This window comes from Rhopalosiphum padi, chromosome 4, assembly GCF_020882245.1.
Source record: "Rhopalosiphum padi isolate XX-2018 chromosome 4, ASM2088224v1, whole genome shotgun sequence".
Lineage (NCBI taxonomy): Eukaryota > Metazoa > Arthropoda > Insecta > Hemiptera > Aphididae > Rhopalosiphum > Rhopalosiphum padi.
Window position 1 is genome coordinate 17,989,457 of NC_083600.1, and position 17,931 is coordinate 18,007,387.

Genomic DNA, 17,931 nt, shown 5'->3' on the forward strand with positions numbered 1-17,931 from the left:
ATAGTCATAGGTACTAATAATATTAATACAAATATAAAATTGCGAAAGTTTTACAAACATTGTCAATAAATAATCATAATAAATTTAGTTATATAAATATTTTCCTGGCCTTGGCATTTGCAAAGTCTTTTATAATTTCTTCAACGAGTTCAACGTCTAATTCACGACTTAATTAATGCCCGATTGCTATTATTGCCAATCCACTAAGACGATCATTTGCCATCGTTGAACGAAGGTATGTTTTTATTAATTTCAATTTTGAGAAACTTCTTTCTTCGCTGGCCACCGTCACAGGTAAATTTAAAAGTATACGTAAAGCAATAGATACATTCGGAGCAAGGTCATCTTCTATAGGTATCAACAATAAATTTTAAAAGATCTAATGAAGATAATTTTTAATTAATCATTGATGTTACAAATTTTAGTTAATCTGTCATATCTATTCCATTTATTTCAGTAGAATTTCCATTTGTTAATAACAATTGTAAGTCCTTACAGCGTTTCATTAATTCTTCTTAATTTATTTTATCTTCTTATTAATTTCATATGTTTTATTTTTTCAATATCGTATAAAAATAGAAAATTATCACTGTGTTCTTTTAATTGTTCAAATCTCTCATTGATGCTATTTACAGACTACAGCAACATCTGCAAGGATATAATTAAAAAAGTTGACTTAATGAATTTGAGGATCATTTACAGGTTCATCCACGTTCTTATATGTAAAATTTCGTTTCACGTGTCGTGCTACAATACGACCAATCGAAAAATCAAAAATTGGATCTACATCAATTTCTTTTCCTATAGTTCTGTGGCATCGAAAATGAACTTATTAAATGCTTCATCACTATTAGATCTTAATTCTTTTAAATATAGTAATACATTTTCTAAGATTTGCTTAGCTGTACTAATGTCAAATTTTTTTTTTTTGCAAAAGTTTACTTAAATGCGATTGATTATATCGTGCCAAATAACTACAGAACATACGAACTTAAACTGTTTAATATGCTTGCAAAAGCATTCTGCTTCATGTCTGAACATAGAATCCAAATTAGTATCTTGTGTTATTTCAAACAAAACATCATAAATATCTCGTATGTGGTAACGATAAGGTTTGAGTGCTTCGACTCTGCTTTCCCATCGTGTATGACTCAATGGTTTAATAGTAAGGTTTTTAATGTATTTTAATAAAACTTGCCAACGATGAGTTGATGACGAAAAAAAACATACATTTTTTGAATTATATCAAAAAATGCAATAGCTTCTTTTGATGATTTAACAGCGTCATTAACAACGAGGTTCAATGAATGAGTACTACAAAGTACAAAGAAAGCCCGCGGATTAATATTTTGTATTTAATTGGTACTTTGTACCTATAAAAGAAACCATGAAAGAATATAATAAATGAACAGTTTATTTTATAACTTTGTAAGTGTATAGATTTTCAATAAAAAAAATAATTTGTCAAAAATTGGTTTACTCCGAGGTATACACTTTTAAATTTAGTACACTTTTACAATTCATTATTTTAACCTTTTATTATTTTGATGATTAAGGTCAACTCTTCCAAATTTAATTTTTACTGATCACAAATAAAAACTTAAATGTGGCAACAATGCACAACAAATCATTTGCAATCGTTTTACTTTTGGAGTAAATATTAAAGTTAATTGTTTAACATACGCAATGGTGTAGTACTCAAAATTTTACATTCGCATACTTGTATATTACCCTAATTTTTTTTTGTAACATAAAATAATAAATAGATAAAGGACTGTAGTTTTAAAACTAACTTGTTTTGAAAAATACTTAGGAATTAGTCAGCTTTTCAAGTCCAATATAGGTGATATAGAGCCATAGAGGGCACTTGCGCAAGAGCTATGATTTTAATTATTAATTAATTAATAACAACACCTTTGGACCACTAATTATATTTTTTAATTACCTGTTTATTATAAAATCCATGTTTTCATAATTTATTAAAATTAAATGAATAAGTTAATCTAAGAATCTAAGTTAACTTTCAGTCTCAGAGAAATTTCAATATTTTATCACCTTATCATTATGAATTTAATAGGTGCATAGGTATACAAAATATTTGTTGGCAAACCTTTTTAAGTTTTTAACAACTATAATTTTTCTAAAACCCATAAATAATTTTACCAAATGACTGATAATGACCATTATTAGCCTTTCCAATAGTTAATTGTAAAAGTTAGAAAATCACATTAACAATTATTAAACCATTAATTACCGGTATAAAAGTTGTTAAAGTATGCTCGTTATAAATATTTTACAGAGTAAATAAATTTATGGTATAATACACTTAATTTACCATAAGTAAATTATACAAGAAATGTAGTAGTTAAGTATATACTCCAATTCATAAGGTCTGAGTATTATTATAATACCACAATTTAAGATATTGTACTGAAATATTATCTTAAGTTGTGACTAATAGTCACAATTAATTAAATATAGCTGACTCATCTCATTGCCCATTTATAATAAGTTAGATTAGTGTTCTATTGAGTAATTATTTCAGTATTTACACTTTTAAGTTTCAAACAATAAACAAAGATGACCTAATATTTCAACGAGTTAAATTTAACACAATTTATTTTTTAAAATAACATTGTTCGTGTTCATTGATGTCCATCTCAATATTTTGTTATTTTAAATACTGTACTTCTGCTTTTCAGTGCCATAACCAAATGAATAAATAAACTGTTGAGTAACTGTGGATCTATATGAATGTTAGTTTATTGTGTTAAGATATTTTTTTTATATATATAACCACAATTAGGTAATCTCTAAGTTATCATTTATATTCACTCAAGTTAATGCAACAAGCATTATTTAAAAATTAGAAACAATAAATAAATACAATTACTTTTTAATAAAAATAATTGTACAATCTTTTGTTTTAAGTTTAATTATTATTATTTCAAATGTTTTAGGACTCTCGAAACAATTTTAAAGTAATAAAGAACTTAAAAACAGATCCTAATAATAAGTCAAACCAAACCCGAAGTATATGCATATAACATTAAAATATTTCATTGTTAAATTGAGCATTATTTAGTAATTTATTTTGCAGGATTTTAAATTTTTAATCACTAAAAAGTAAAAAGTTATACCTATTATTTAATTATATCTAAATGAATTTTTGAATAATTTGACCAATCAATACACAGGATAATTCAGATAAGATATATATAGGTTATAAAGACAATAAGAATAAAAAATTAAAATGTTTATTTTATTGAACCATCAGTTTCTGAAGTGCACAAAAAATTCAGGAAAATCTGAAAAATAAAATTTTAATATTTAACAACAATTAAGACGTATGTACTACTTAAAATATAATGCATTTAAGATCCAAATTAAAATTTATTATACTCATACATTTTTAAAGCTTAATACTAAAGGCGCAAATAGGGATGGGTAGGTATATTGGTAATCAGCACTCTCATAATGTATGTCATTTGTGAACTAACTAAAAACATAAGGGACTTCAGTATCCCTAGATTTTTCATTGAAATTGTTTAAGCATGCCCTTAGAAATGTTAATGTTAATAATCAATAACCCCTGAAGTCTGCATTATTGTAATTGATAAAACTAATAATATACAGATTCAACACTTACATCTTAATCTTAGTTGAACAGTCCAAAGCCCATATCATCATCAGATTCATTATCGGATTCTTCTTTCTTTTCCTCTTTCTTGGCGGCTATAATAATAAAAATAAGATGGGTTAGGATTATTAAATAATAAAATAAATCTACTTGATAAAAAAAAATGTATTTAACCTTTTTCTTCAGAAGCTGCTGGTGCTGCTGCTCCAGCTCCAGCAGATGCTGCTACGGCAGCACCAGTAGGTACGCTGGCCAATTTGGACCTGCCTATAAATAGTAAAACAAATTATAAGTATAAACAATACATAATAATTAAAAAAAAAAATAATAATTATTAATTAAGATTTTACCATTTACTAATAAGTTACAACCAGTTATTACTTAAGCTTAAAAATAATAAAAAAATAAAATACTATGCATATATTAGGTACATTATATAATGCATAGAGTATAAATTAATATACTTATCAATTTTCAGATAGAATTACAATCAATACAAATTATTAAATTGTCTAAAGTAACTATAGATATATTATTAAGTATAACTAAATATTATATAATATGCATATTTAATAAATTCTGGATGTCTAAATAGTAAATTTGTTTTTAATATACTAAAAAAAATATCAGTAATATTTACCACTTTCAATAACTTCTTCAACATTCTTTCCTTTCAATTCTTTGAGAATGAGACTAACTTTAGCAGAGTCAGATTCAATACCAACAGAACTAAGGATTTTTTCAATTTCATCACTGGATGGTTCTTTTCCACTCAAGGAACCTAACAAATATGCAGCCACGTAACGCATTCTATAATATAATGATAATTAAAAATTTAGAACACTCATAATATTTTAGATATGTAAACACATTTTATTGTTTGCTTTCAGAAAATATTAATCATCAAATTTCAGCCGAAAGATGGTATTAAAATTATTCATCATTAGCAAAAACTAAGCATCATTATATTTAAGTTGTAAGAGAATTATATTAAAGATTTATTAATTTTACAATATAAGTTATATGAATTGTAAATGTACAGATGGGCTTGAAGGCTTGTTGCTACAAAGCAATGTCCCCGGACAACTGTTAGTTATACTATTGCAGTAAGTTACCAATTTCTGATCAATGATATTTATACTGAAATATTCAATCGGAAAAGTCTGCTAAATATGCTATTATTTTATTATCTGAGGGATACATATATATTCAAATATCTAATGAAGTAAAATAAAGAAAGGTATGTAAGGTGGATACTACAGGTGTCGAGTGGATAACTTTTAATGGAAGACACGCATTTATAATATACATAAAAGATTAAAGTCCCATAAATGTTTATGTCGTTTATGAATTATATCATAATATTTACCATATAAGTATGTAATTATGTTCAAATTAAAAATTTAAGCTAGATATCGAAAAAAAAATAACAATTTATATTCTTTAGTTTCAATATGAATTACTAATGAATTAGAAGAAACTTTGTATTACATTTTCAAACCTTAGCTATAAAAACAACAATTTAATACATTTTAAGTAAACATTTGAATTTTAAATACTTATAAAAATAAATTAAGCATATGTATTTTAAATATTTTTAAGGTACCTAAAAGGAAAACATATGAGATACCTATCTTATATTCAAATTTTAAGCTTTTTGATAAAAAAAATTTTAAATAACTCAAAAAACTATTTTTTTTTAAATTGTTTAAATTATGTAATAGAATAAAATTAATTTTTAAGTTTGAAATATGTTAACAAATTATTATTACTTATTAGCTATTATATTATATAAATCAATTTATTTCAGTACACATATTGGCAACAAGTAAAGTAAAAGTGGTATTGAAATATTGTTAAACATAAAAAATATTTGTAATAAGTTAATTTCAACAATTTGATCTGATTATAATTTTAACATATGAAAAATTATAATGATAAATCCAATTTATACATAAGTATCAGGTTTAAAACCTGATGGTATGTATTGTAAATCATAAAAAATGTAATCAAACATCATAATACTATTATCAGGATACAAAAGTTGAAATCAAGATTCAAATCAAAATAATGATAAATTATTTAAAGCTACTAAACCACAAGTTGGTATTTACTAAATCTGCATTATATTTAGATTAGATAGGTAATTTACTGTATATATATTAATCTAAATTATGTATATGTTTTAAACGTTTAAAGTGTAAATAGTGTCATGGGAATTTAAAATTGTTTTCATCATAAATTCATAACTATCAGTCGAAAGATGGTGATAATAGGTATATATCATCACTTAGGTACACATTTATATTTAAGGTTTTAAGAATTAAATTTTAAGAATAGCGAAGCACGCATATTTAATATTATGATAGAATAGATTGAGAAGATTTAAAGTTATTCTTTAATTATCTAAGATCATTATAGGTAAGTTCTATATGCATTGACAGATTTATGACAGAAAAATTCATTGCTGAAGTAAAATTATGGAATACCATCAGCATTAAAATGGGCAAAGGCCAGCCAAACAAATATCAAGAGTCATGTATCAGTATTCAATACCAACGATCTTATAAACATGAAACCGACTGCAAAATAATCCATCAACATCATTCATATCTTAAATCGTGGTAGCATGTCTTATTGAAAAACCTATTCATCTGGGACAAAAATCATGAGCGAATGTAGTTAAATCCAAATGTACTATGTGTCTAGTGAATTCGATGAACCAGACATATATACGGCATACCCCAACAAGAATACATTTAAAATTCGACAATCATTCACTAGCAATATTCGTGTCTGATGCGTTAACAGGAATAGAGATGGAAGATGAAACACAAACTGATAAACTTTCGCGCGGACCGAAACGACGATGACAACGAATGCCGACAAATGAACGAATAGTTAACATTATTAATAATAATAAAACATACTTTTAAGTCTGTTGGACACGAAACGTGTGACGACAATGACAAAACTCGAAACTAATATAAACACGACGAAACTTGTAACTTGGCGAATTTTAAAGTGTACGGCGGTCGGCGGCGTCAAAAAAAGATAGGTTAAAAAATAAAAGCGACCACGGTGACATGTATTCTGTGACCGTGTCATGGAAGAGAGTAGCGAGCGCTCACGGACAATCGTCCTCATTGGCTCGTATCATTCCTCCATGCTGTTTGAGGTTATAAACACATACATAAATCGTTCTTCTTTCACTTGTGAACGAGGAGAGACTATTCGAAGTCTCTGTTTCTGATTTCTGGAGTGGCGTTGTTTTACGTCGTTTCCCGTCGCGCTAGGGTCAATCCAGGAAAATGAGGTAAGTTCGTCATTGATGCTTTCATAACATATAAGTACATTGTTCACGAAAATCAGACGACCGCCGTCTCGTATCGTTCGTCGACCGCTATGGCCGACACAGAACCGTGCCACATGTGTGTGACGATGCTTTTCACACCATCACTAGTTTCCTGTTGTTGATACCCAGTATGTTGCCGTACGATTTTTGATCATAAAACATACCCGGACCGTACGTTATACGTATTATAGTCCGCGGAATCGGCGGGTTGAAGGATCGGACCAAACCCTCATCCCTCAATTCTCCCCGTAAAGTTATATTTTTTGTCGATGGGTGACAACTGAGCTCTTTAAGAACCCTCACATTTAGAAATCACCACCTGTTCAAATAGTTAAGCATGGAAGTCAATAGCGTCCAACAAAATATGTCCAATATTGCTCTCGGAACATGCATGCGACTTGGCTTAGATTTAATTTCTTTGGTAACATTTTCAGTAATCTAGTATTTGTCATCATTGTAACTTTACTGAAAATAATTATTTTCATGTATGACTTTACATAATCCCCTTTAATGTATTGATGATTAAAATTATAAAAAAAAAAACATTTTTATCTCCTACTTATTAGGTATATATGTATACCTATATTATTATAATCTTAAAATATTAAATTGTGCTTTTATTTTTGCAGTTCGTTAAAGCTTCAAAAAAGACTTGCCGCTTCGGTAATGCGATGCGGTAAGAAGAAGGTATGGTTGGATCCAAATGAAATTAATGAGATTGCCAACACCAATTCCAGTAAGTAATTTAAATCCAAATTATTTTACATGCATAAGTACTTAATATATTTAATTAATGCTTGTTAAATAAATTTCAGGACAAAATATTCGTAAGTTGATCAAAGATGGTTTAATCATCAAAAAGCCAGTAGCTGTACACTCTAGGGCTCGTGCACGTAAAAATGCTGAAGCCAGGAGAAAAGGTCGTCATTGTGGTTTTGGTAAAAGGAAGGGTACTGCTAATGCTCGAACACCTCAAAAAGTATGAACTGTGTATTTCTTATATTAAGAAATTTTAAATTACTCTTACTAAAATCTCCATTTTAATAGGATCTTTGGGTGAAAAGAATGCGAGTATTGAGGCGATTGCTGAAGAAATACCGTGAAGCAAAGAAAATTGACAACCATCTTTACCATCAGTTGTACATGAAGGCAAAGGGTAATGTATTCAAAAACAAGCGTGTATTGATGGAGTTCATTCACAAAAAGAAGGCAGAGAAAGCCCGTGCCAAGATGTTGAGGTATTATAATCACTCTAATATAATATATTATAATTGTTTCATTAATAACCATTTAATATTTTAGTGATCAAGCTGAAGCTAGACGTCAAAAAGTTAAGGAAGCTAGGAAACGTAAGGAAGCAAGATTTTTACAAAATAGGAAAGACCTTTTGGCTGCATATGCACGAGAAGATGAAAAGGCTGCTGCTGCTGCAGGAAAGAAGTAACCTGTTTTTGTAAATGTTTTTATTTTCTAATACAATATTTTGACCTATTGGAGAATTGAGAATCTTTATTTATTTTTATGCCTTAATATATCCTTACTTTATAAATGAAAGACTTATTACAGTAGGTTTGTTATCTGTCTTTAACCACAAATAATATTTATTTTTTAGTTTATAATTTTCATTTGAATCTAAACTTAATTATTTTAATTTTCTAATTTTATAAATAAAATACCTATTTCCTTTGAGACTAGGTTGCATTTATAATAACTTAAATGTTTAAAAAAAAAAAAGTATCTTTAACACATTTTTTATGGTGTCTACTGTAATTTAAAAATTTCATAATATTATGAAATGTCAAGTGCTACTTCTACTATTGAAATTGTTGATTGCATTCATTAAATGAAATAAAAAGTGAATAGTATAGAGAATTTATATAATTTATCTTCTTCCAAAGGTAAACATTTTTTTAGGTATATATTCTTGAAGAAATTAAGTAGTTCAATTGGTTAAGCTGAGTTGTTTATAGTTGAAGATTGTATTTGTTTGAATAATAAACCATTTTTTGAAGTCAACAAATCAAGTTAATAACAAAACTTATGGTAGTATTGTTTAGATTGAAGGTTTGTTTTTTTTTGTTTAAATCTAATATCTAAATAATTTAGTGCTGTATGTACAATTATACACTCTGTCCAGCGAGAGAATGTGCCACAAACTGACAAAAATCAGTTTTTCCGCGCATTCTCCAATGATACACAGCTATAAGCAAACCAGTTTTAATAGCATGGTGACGCGGGGGATTGTGCAGAATCTGTGTTTTCTTGCTGGACAGACTAGGAAGTTTAACCCCTCCCATTTTTTTATTATTTAAGATAATTTAAGCATACGATATTGAAATACACCTTATGCAATATGACATGGAGAATTATTCAAAAGTATAGTTTATAAATATTACATATTAAAATTTATTTTGCAATATACAATTTAATAATAATATTTTTATCTATTAAATATGCAGGCATTGTGGCGGTTATCGTCCAATATTTTAGTTTTATTTTGTTGATTAAAAGTGAATAAAAAAAAGTATCGTTGCTACTTTAAAAAATGAAAATAACTCGGACGTCCTAGTTTTTTGTATGAAGGTAAGTAAATTAAATTAGATATTTATTTGTGTGGCTACTGGCTATAGCTCTAATATTTTAGATCTATATGTAAGTATGAATAACAAAAAATTATTCTTTTAATAATGAATATTTATTATTTGAAAAATTTAAGACGTATATATTATCTTTGAGTTTATTAATTTTTTACTATAAAATCTAAAGCATTAATTAAATATTACATTAATATATAATATTATATTGATTAAAAAAAAAGTAAAATATTATTCTAAGTCTCATTAGATGTTGCTTTTTATTGTTATTATTAATAATAATCATACAAAATGTTATTGGTTTGGTGAAAATATTGCTTCTTCACTCCAAGATGAAATCTTAATATATTTTTTCAGCTAATTGTTAAGTGTGAACACGCCTGTGTATCTAATTACTAAATTAAAGGTCTAGCTCAAATTCGTGCAGGTATTTACTATATACCCCCAGTGGCAATTTAACATTTTAAGTTAGAAACCTAACGCTTTTGATTATACATTATATCAGTATTTATTAACAATGTTTATACCTGAGTAAATAAAATTAATACTTTTTTTCTTTATAAAATCATATGTTAGTTGTCTTTATTATAATACAATAAAAATTAAATTAACCATATTAGATTATACTAAAATTTTGAAGGTGTAACACCACATAGATATTTACAATTTCACTGAGACTAAACTAATATTTGTTATTTTCCAACATTCAAACAATTGAATAATTCGAGACTTGCTGTGCCAGGTTGCATTAAGGCTACATTTTTTAATAGTCTTACTGTACCTTAGATTTAATACCAAACCTATAGGTACTTGTAATACCCCACATGAACCTATGATAATATTAAGGCTCTGTTAAGCTTATAAATGGTTTATTTTGAATCAATTGAACACATGGTTATCTAAATTTAATATGTGTTCTTAATCGAAAGACGTCATAGGATTTCTATAGTTATTAATCACACACTAAAATACTTAATTTTTATAAGTTTTATTTAGTAATGAAAATATAAACACATTCAATGTAAATACATATTTTGTCTTCATTAATTAAAAAAAAAAAAACATTTTTATTACTTCTTCACAAAAAGTATAACAAACAATGAATAAGTATAATAAAAATTAAAAAATATATTACAATACTTTAACTAAAATGTGCAAAATATTGCAAAGAAATTTTTTTTGAATGAAGTTAGTTTGAAACAAATATTATTTATTTTGTATTTACACTTAGTACAAAAATAACATAAAATTAATGACTTCACAGATCACAAATATGACCATGTTCGTTTGTTTTAGGACTTACATTACACTGTTATATCAACAAAATTAAAACGACTTTATAGTCATTCACAAATTATTGCTCTTATCAATCCATTATAAATTTTGGCATTAATGTTTGTTATTTGTTCTAACTTAGAAAAATGCAGTAAGTTATTCTTTTAACAGTTTTGAACAAAATATTGCAGAACATAATAATAACTTAACCTAATATCACAGTACATTGATTAGGTAAATAATTTGTTTTAATATGAACTGTGATCATAAAACTACATTGAACTTTATCTCCCACAACATAAAATTAACATGTTCTGCTAAATTTAATAATCAACATTTCTTGCAAAATTTAGCTGATGAATTCAAAAATATGAAACCTGTTCTTTAATATAATAATCTGGTTTCAACACCAAATACAGTAAGTCTTCATTTCCATAATAACATCTTTCAATATTATCCCCCAAATCCAGTCCCAATCTTAATATCTCCAGCAATAACAAATGATTTTGTATGCCACCTTGCAGATACAATATTACAAAAAACACTAAACATTTTCAATTTTACAATTTATTATATAATTTGATACAATTGACTAAATATCTAAATTAAAAAATAATTGTTTTTATTTTATTATAACAAAATTATACATGTTTATTAACACATAAAATAATATATTAGTTACCTACTCTATATTATTTACGCTTTTTCACTACTCTTATTGGAAATTTCTTTATCTAGTCGTTCTTTAGCTCTGTATATTTTAGACTGTAGGTAAAATGAACCACCTACTGATTTGTCATTTATTTTGAATAAATATTCATATCTTTTCTGGATTTCATCTTGGGTCATATCTAAAACAATAAATCTAAATATTAATAAACAATTTCTTGGTGTTAAATAAATTGATTGTACATTTAAAAATTAAATATGTTTATAATAAATAGGTAAAATTTACACAGACTTCAAGCTTTAGTAATATGATTATTTATGAGTTAACTAAGTACCTATGGTTAAAAAATAAAAGAATTTCATAAGCAACACAAATATAAAAATTGATTTAATACAACAAAATCGATATTATATATTTTTTTTTATTCTGTAAAATGTTATTGAAGTTAATATTAAATAGTAAATTGATTGTAAAACTTGAAGTCTCAACACTGGTTGGCTCCTTTACACAACCCTACTATATTTATATTATTATATATATCATAGAGTTTTATTTTATTTTTCTAAATAATATATATATTGTTAAATACTATTACCATCACTTATACTTATTTATAAAAAAAATATTTACAGATTGTATGATTTAGAAATAAAAACAATATTATTTTTCATGATATATATATATAAATAATAAATATATATATTAAAGTATTTTATAATAATTTTTAGCTAGACAACATTAAAAAATCAGTTTTTGAATAAACAACCATTTTTATTCTCTAATATATTCATTTGATTATTGAATAAAGAAAATCTATGACTTTTTTAAAGTTTGTTACAAAAATTTCTTAAGCATGACTCCTAGGTGTTTGAATGCATTGTTTATTAGAATTGTTTTGTTACCTAAATAGAAGGGTAGGAAGATAAATTTGTATAAAAACCCTTTGTGCCAAACACGATCAAATGCTTGCCAAGAAAGACAGCTGAGAAAAATGTTTTTTGTTTGATGTATGATTGTATGTATTTATGTACTATATATATTACTGATCCATTTGTGTACTTATACTTTATAGTGAAGGGAAGAATGTTTGAGAAAAAAGGATCGATCATTTATAATTGGAAAATTTTAAATTTTAAAACAGAAAATCAGATGTACGACGAACACAAACTCGAAAATAAAGCACGTACCTTGGACGTTCAATATCTGTTTGGCCTCCTCCAACGTGATTCCGGCCTTGGCATTTGCTGCGGCGTGAGCTGCGCCCGCACGTCCTCCACCAGCCCTACGAGCGGACTCCTGGCTTGCGGCGTATTCCTGTTTAAGAGCTTTGGTCAGGGCCTTGCCGACAATCTGAGAGCCGATGATTATTATTTGCACGATATATTTGGCCATGGTTCGAACGTCGTACCACGGACGGAAGTGCGGACTCTCGTTATCACATCGATACTGGACAACCACCGCTGATAGCGATAGCGTAGGCACGTCTACTCACCTTTCATGACATATTCAGGGCGACTTGGCTGCACTGAAGCACCGCTGTTGCCTGTGTAGCCTGTAGGTGAACGGTCACATAGATCCCTCGACAGCTAGATCCCGGTGACTAACTGACGCAAGAGGATACAATTGACGCGAGATTAAAATCACGCATGAGGATCTAATTGACGGGGGATTAAAATAATCATAAGGATTTTACAAATTAATTAATTTTGTAATTAGTATTATTAATTTTTAATTATCAATGTATTTAAATGCTTTTACGTTATTACATCGTAGTAACACTAGTATAACAGTTGTTATCTAGCATAAACCATATGATTTTTGTTTAATAGACAATTAAAAAATATTTTCTATTATTATAACCTAATGTTTTAATAATACACGCATAAATTATTTCATAAATAAAGCTTTCATAATGTTTGGTTTTGTTTATACATCTAATAAAAAATTAAAATTTAGTAACTGAAGTTACTGAACATTTCACTTCTCAGTTAAAATAGCCATAACCCATGTCTGGTCATCATCTTATGTTTTTTTTATATTAATCAGAAACCTATATAACTATTAGTACAACTATATAACTAGCTATAGCTACTATTATATTATTATTATTGCTTAAAAGTTTTAACTTTATTCATATTCTCACTCCCAGTCTCAGAGGTTATTCGTAAGTCCAGTGGCGCCGATCTATATTTCATGTTAGGGAAAAAAAATGCTGGTGTTAGACCCACCTACTAAAAAAATGTCTAGTTAGTTACGATCGAATGGTACTATATTTATTTCTAACTATATACATACAAGATACTGCATAACAAACTATTTTTGATTATCACCCACCCACCCATAAATATTTCTGGGGAATTTTCCCCAGTTCATACCCGTGTTCGGCGCTACTGTTAGTACATATACCAAATTTGAATATTGACAAAACTGTATATTTTAACGAAAAATAACGATTATATAGGTATAATTATCTATTTTGTTTTAAGTTATTACAAAAATATTATTTAAAGACACCAATTCGTGTATTATTATTTAACACTAACAGAGAAGTATTTAAAATATTATGTAGATTAGTTTTAAGCTGTTTATGCCATAAATTTATTAACACCTGCAGTGGCGGCTCGTCATGGGTCTTTGAGATGGCGGACTCACCATAAAAAAAGGTAGTAAAGCAATAAAAAAGTTTGAAGAAAATTGTAGTACCTATAATTTAATATTTTTGTCTATTTGGAAAATAATTATGATGGTTTTCGATATTAATATTGATTATTGATAATATTTTAATATTTTTACATTAATAATGAGAAGACGGGTGTCATTCAATAATAATACGGGCGAAAAATATCGATAACAACAACTAATTACTAATTTATGCGATGCCAATGGCAGAAACTTTGAATGAGTCTAGTCTCAATGTCCTGAACAACATCAATACAATCTACCCCGCCCTCCGCCATGTCATGCATATAAAATTTGTATAAGTACACAATTGAGTCTCTCGAACGGCAGACTCCCGAATAAATTTAAATGTCTGGCTAATAATAATATTACAACATAATAATACAGTATATAATCTATGGATATGGATCTATCATATTAATATATTATCTATGGTAATCATCAATCTTCGCTATTCGTCGAAGACGATTGACGGTTATAATAATTTTAACGGAGAAAAAAATAGACGTACAAATCGTTAAACCGTACTTTAATATATATAACATTTTACACGCATATGCCGTTCTGTTCAGCTTATTTTTATGAAATATCTCAATATCTGCAATTCGAAACGTGGTAAAGACGGACGAGGAAAGGTGTTCCTGCGTCGGCGATGTGGTTACTGAACGTATGGACATTAAATATGACACAACTAAGTTTCACAAAAAAAATCGATGTTTACGTGAGTTTGATTTTCTATAATTTTAGAGCTTTAATTTACTTTTTTAGACATAAAATAAATACATACTTATTGCACCGGACAATCTGCTACACGCCGGGTGACGTATACGTATGCATATTTTATTCTCGAACGCGCGATGCATAAAATACGTGAAACCAAAAATACATAATCGTCATATTAGTATATTACCAGACCCATTTTATATAATAATTTATATTTATATTAATTGTATAAATAGCATTTTTCATTTTTAACTGGCCGAGTACTTGATTAATATAAGTTTTTTTTATCCCTAACAAAAATAAAAAGTTTTCTGAAAAGACGCATTAATATTTTTTTATAATTGTCTGAATTTTGAATTTTTATGACATTATTAGATATTCATTTCATATTTCTGTGAAAACTATTTCTGCTCAACCGATTTTTGTTTTTTTTAATTTAAAAACGAATAACTGTAGTTATTTGAAAATTTCAACAAATGTTAATGTTTGCATTTCTTATACATATAATAATTTTCAAAATATTTTGACTATACACTTATAGGATAATATATAACAATAGCATAATACCATAAATAGATGCATTATATATATTAATATCGCAAATTATCTGAACATATTAACATTAGAACCTATATAAATAGTATGAGTAGGTATGTATTATTCCTAAACAGGACGGTACCGAAACGGGAATGATATAGTCACATGTGTATATAACGAGTCGAATGTATATAACTACTTGTATTTAGAAATTAATTTTATTGATTTTGTAAGTCCTTCTTTATTATACGTAGATCATAATCTATTAACTATTTAGTATGTAATATTAATTGAATGATTCAACCACCCGTAAACTGCTGTATAGCTACTAATTACTATAGTAGGTGACTACAATACTACATGTAGACTAGGTTAAGTATGTCACTATAACGAATTTGTACAATTTGAATTCAATTTTCAATGTATAATGCATTAATACATTGTGTACAATGTAAAATTATGCTGGTCAAAGATGGTCTTATTTGTTGGTGAGAAATTTTACCAAACAACTATTGAAATAATAAAATTATAATTTAAAAAAAAATTCAGTATATACAATTATTATGGTTTTACGTATGAAATTAATTAGATACCAAAAGTTTCGTATGCAAGACAGCTGAAATATAAAAATGAATCCTATAATATCACTAAGAGTTCTATAAAAAAAACATATGATCTATCATATTATTATAATATTTGTCATCCATGGTAAACATCAATCGTCGTCATTTGTAGGAGACGATTAACCATTCTAATATTTTATTGAACAGTCGTCAAACAACAGCCTTCAGTACATGACAAGTGCTCTCATTTCCATAAAAAATTATAAACCTTGGATCCTGGACGTAGCACAATGAATGTATATTGATTTTAAAATTTTCTATCTGTTATGAATTCTTGTAGCAAATATGAAATATTTAGTGCTTTGGGTGGTTAATAGTAAAATAAAATAAAAAATTTCAGACCTTGTCATAATATCGGAAAAACTGGAATCATTACGCTATAATATACTTGTAAAATTTTGACAAAATTAATTCATTTACTAAGTTTTAATTCAAAAATGCTAATCATAGAATGTTGAAAATTTTACCAACTGTCTACATTATGATTTCCTATACATTGTATAATTATAAAAACATTTTAACAATTTTAAATAATTAAATTTTTTTTTTAAGCCGATAAAAATTATTGATAGCAAATATGATTTAAAATTTAATACAGTGTTCCTCATCAGTCACTAAATTACTGCAATAAAAAATGTATAGTCACGATAGTATATTTTTATAAACGTTTAAAATCAAAATTTTGACAAATTTATTCTAAATCTATACAATTTTCAAATTATTTTTTCATCAGATATTATTATATATATAATATTGTCTTTTTATATACAAATTTTATATAGTAATTCTCATTAGTTCTTTTAAATATAATAAATATAAAAGGTTTACTGGAAAGTCACATTATTTTTTACGACTGAAGTTCAATATTTTATGACTTATTGAGTATTAATTTTTCATCCCCAAAAAAAACTATTTCTTGTAAAACGATTTTTATATTGTGTTATAGACTATAATACTATACATAGTTTAAAAACAAATAAACTTATACAGCGATAACTTAAAGTCTTAACTAATTTTTTATGAGAGTATTTCTTATTTATGTTATTATTTTAAAAATATTTTAAAACTATATATATATAAACAATGTTCTTTATTTTTTTATTATTACAAATTTTTAAAATTTTTTAAATGTTCAAATTATTTTTTTCATTAGTATTCATATAAATATTTTCTTTTTATATCTACAATTTTAAAATGTTTTATAGGAATTCTCATTAGTTTTTTTAATGCAAAAACAAAAATAAAATGCTCACTGGAAACTTATATTATGACTGTTTGAAGTTCAATATTATATAATTTATATATAAATTAATAAAATATGCGTCTACATCGATTACATCATCCGGGTAGCGGATTTTTCATAAAAATGAATATATTTTATTTTAAGTTTAAAAAGTAAATTGATTAACTAAAGCATTGACTAGTGACTAGGTACTATTTGTTACAAGAAACCACAATAAACGAAATGTATGATTTTTTTCTATTATGATAGGTGTCTTCAGACACAATATCTACAGACAGAGGTAATTGCATCTAATGTAATAGATAAGTAAGATTAAGTTAAAACACTGCGCGTGATTAGAATCAAAATAATGCAGAAATAATAACTTAGAAACATAACGATATTGATCATAATTATTTTTTTTAAATGCTTAAAAATATAAATATTTTTATTTAGTTCACTATTTTTATAGATCAAATTAAATAATTTGTTATCATCTTCATTAGAATAAAATATTAATACTTTGCAATATCTATAAAGATTTGGTCTAGTTTATGTGTTTCAATTTTACGTATGTCAAACAGCTAAAATATAATAATAAATCCTATAAAAT

The 17,931-nt window shown here is 26.5% G+C and overlaps 3 protein-coding genes across 3 annotated transcripts; 1 reads left to right on the top strand and 2 right to left on the bottom strand.

Annotated features, from left to right (window-relative positions):
• Nucleotides 1-3,241: 3,241 nt before the first annotated feature.
• On the bottom strand, nt 3,242-6,721 carry LOC132929406 (large ribosomal subunit protein P2-like). Its single transcript, XM_060994739.1, has 5 exons — nt 6,571-6,721; nt 4,281-4,450; nt 3,815-3,907; nt 3,650-3,735; nt 3,242-3,308 (listed from the first exon to the last, which is right to left on the bottom strand). Exons 2-4 carry the CDS (start codon nt 4,447-4,449, stop codon nt 3,659-3,661), a joined length of 339 nt encoding a protein of 112 aa, XP_060850722.1. The 5' UTR covers nt 4,450; nt 6,571-6,721; the 3' UTR covers nt 3,242-3,308; nt 3,650-3,658.
• Nucleotides 6,722-6,805: 84 nt separating this feature from the next.
• On the top strand, nt 6,806-8,494 carry LOC132929404 (large ribosomal subunit protein eL19). Its single transcript, XM_060994738.1, has 5 exons — nt 6,806-6,956; nt 7,625-7,731; nt 7,811-7,974; nt 8,043-8,233; nt 8,298-8,494. The coding sequence occupies exons 1-5, from the start codon at nt 6,952-6,954 to the stop codon at nt 8,437-8,439; spliced, it is 609 nt and encodes a 202-aa protein (XP_060850721.1). The 5' UTR covers nt 6,806-6,951; the 3' UTR covers nt 8,440-8,494.
• A 2,921-nt stretch (nt 8,495-11,415) lies between these two features.
• On the bottom strand, nt 11,416-13,001 carry LOC132930523 (mitochondrial import inner membrane translocase subunit Tim16-like). Its single transcript, XM_060996448.1, has 2 exons — nt 12,722-13,001; nt 11,416-11,715 (listed from the first exon to the last, which is right to left on the bottom strand). Exons 1-2 carry the CDS (start codon nt 12,924-12,926, stop codon nt 11,561-11,563), a joined length of 360 nt encoding a protein of 119 aa, XP_060852431.1. The 5' UTR covers nt 12,927-13,001; the 3' UTR covers nt 11,416-11,560.
• Between the last annotated feature and the right edge of the window lie 4,930 nt (nt 13,002-17,931).

Bases quoted from the DNA above. Each gene is read 5' to 3' on its own strand.
- LOC132929406 (XM_060994739.1), bottom strand. From the start codon at position 4,449: ATGCGTTACGTGGCTGCATATTTGTTAGGTTCCTTGAGTGGAAAAGAA. The intron at 3,908-4,280 runs GTAAATATTACT...TACTATTTATAG, and splicing joins TGAAGAAGTTATTGAAAGTG to GCAGGTCCAAATTGGCCAGC. The intron at 3,736-3,814 runs GTTAAATACATT...TTATTATTATAG, and splicing joins AGCAGCTTCTGAAGAAAAAG to CCGCCAAGAAAGAGGAAAAG.
- LOC132929404 (XM_060994738.1), top strand. The intron at 7,975-8,042 runs GTATGAACTGTG...CCATTTTAATAG, and splicing joins ATGCTCGAACACCTCAAAAA to GATCTTTGGGTGAAAAGAAT. The intron at 8,234-8,297 runs GTATTATAATCA...TTAATATTTTAG, and splicing joins GCCCGTGCCAAGATGTTGAG to TGATCAAGCTGAAGCTAGAC.
- LOC132930523 (XM_060996448.1), bottom strand. From the start codon at position 12,926: ATGGCCAAATATATCGTGCAAATAATAATCATCGGCTCTCAGATTGTC. The intron at 11,716-12,721 runs GTACGTGCTTTA...TTATTGTTTTAG, and splicing joins ACAGATATTGAACGTCCAAG to ATATGACCCAAGATGAAATC.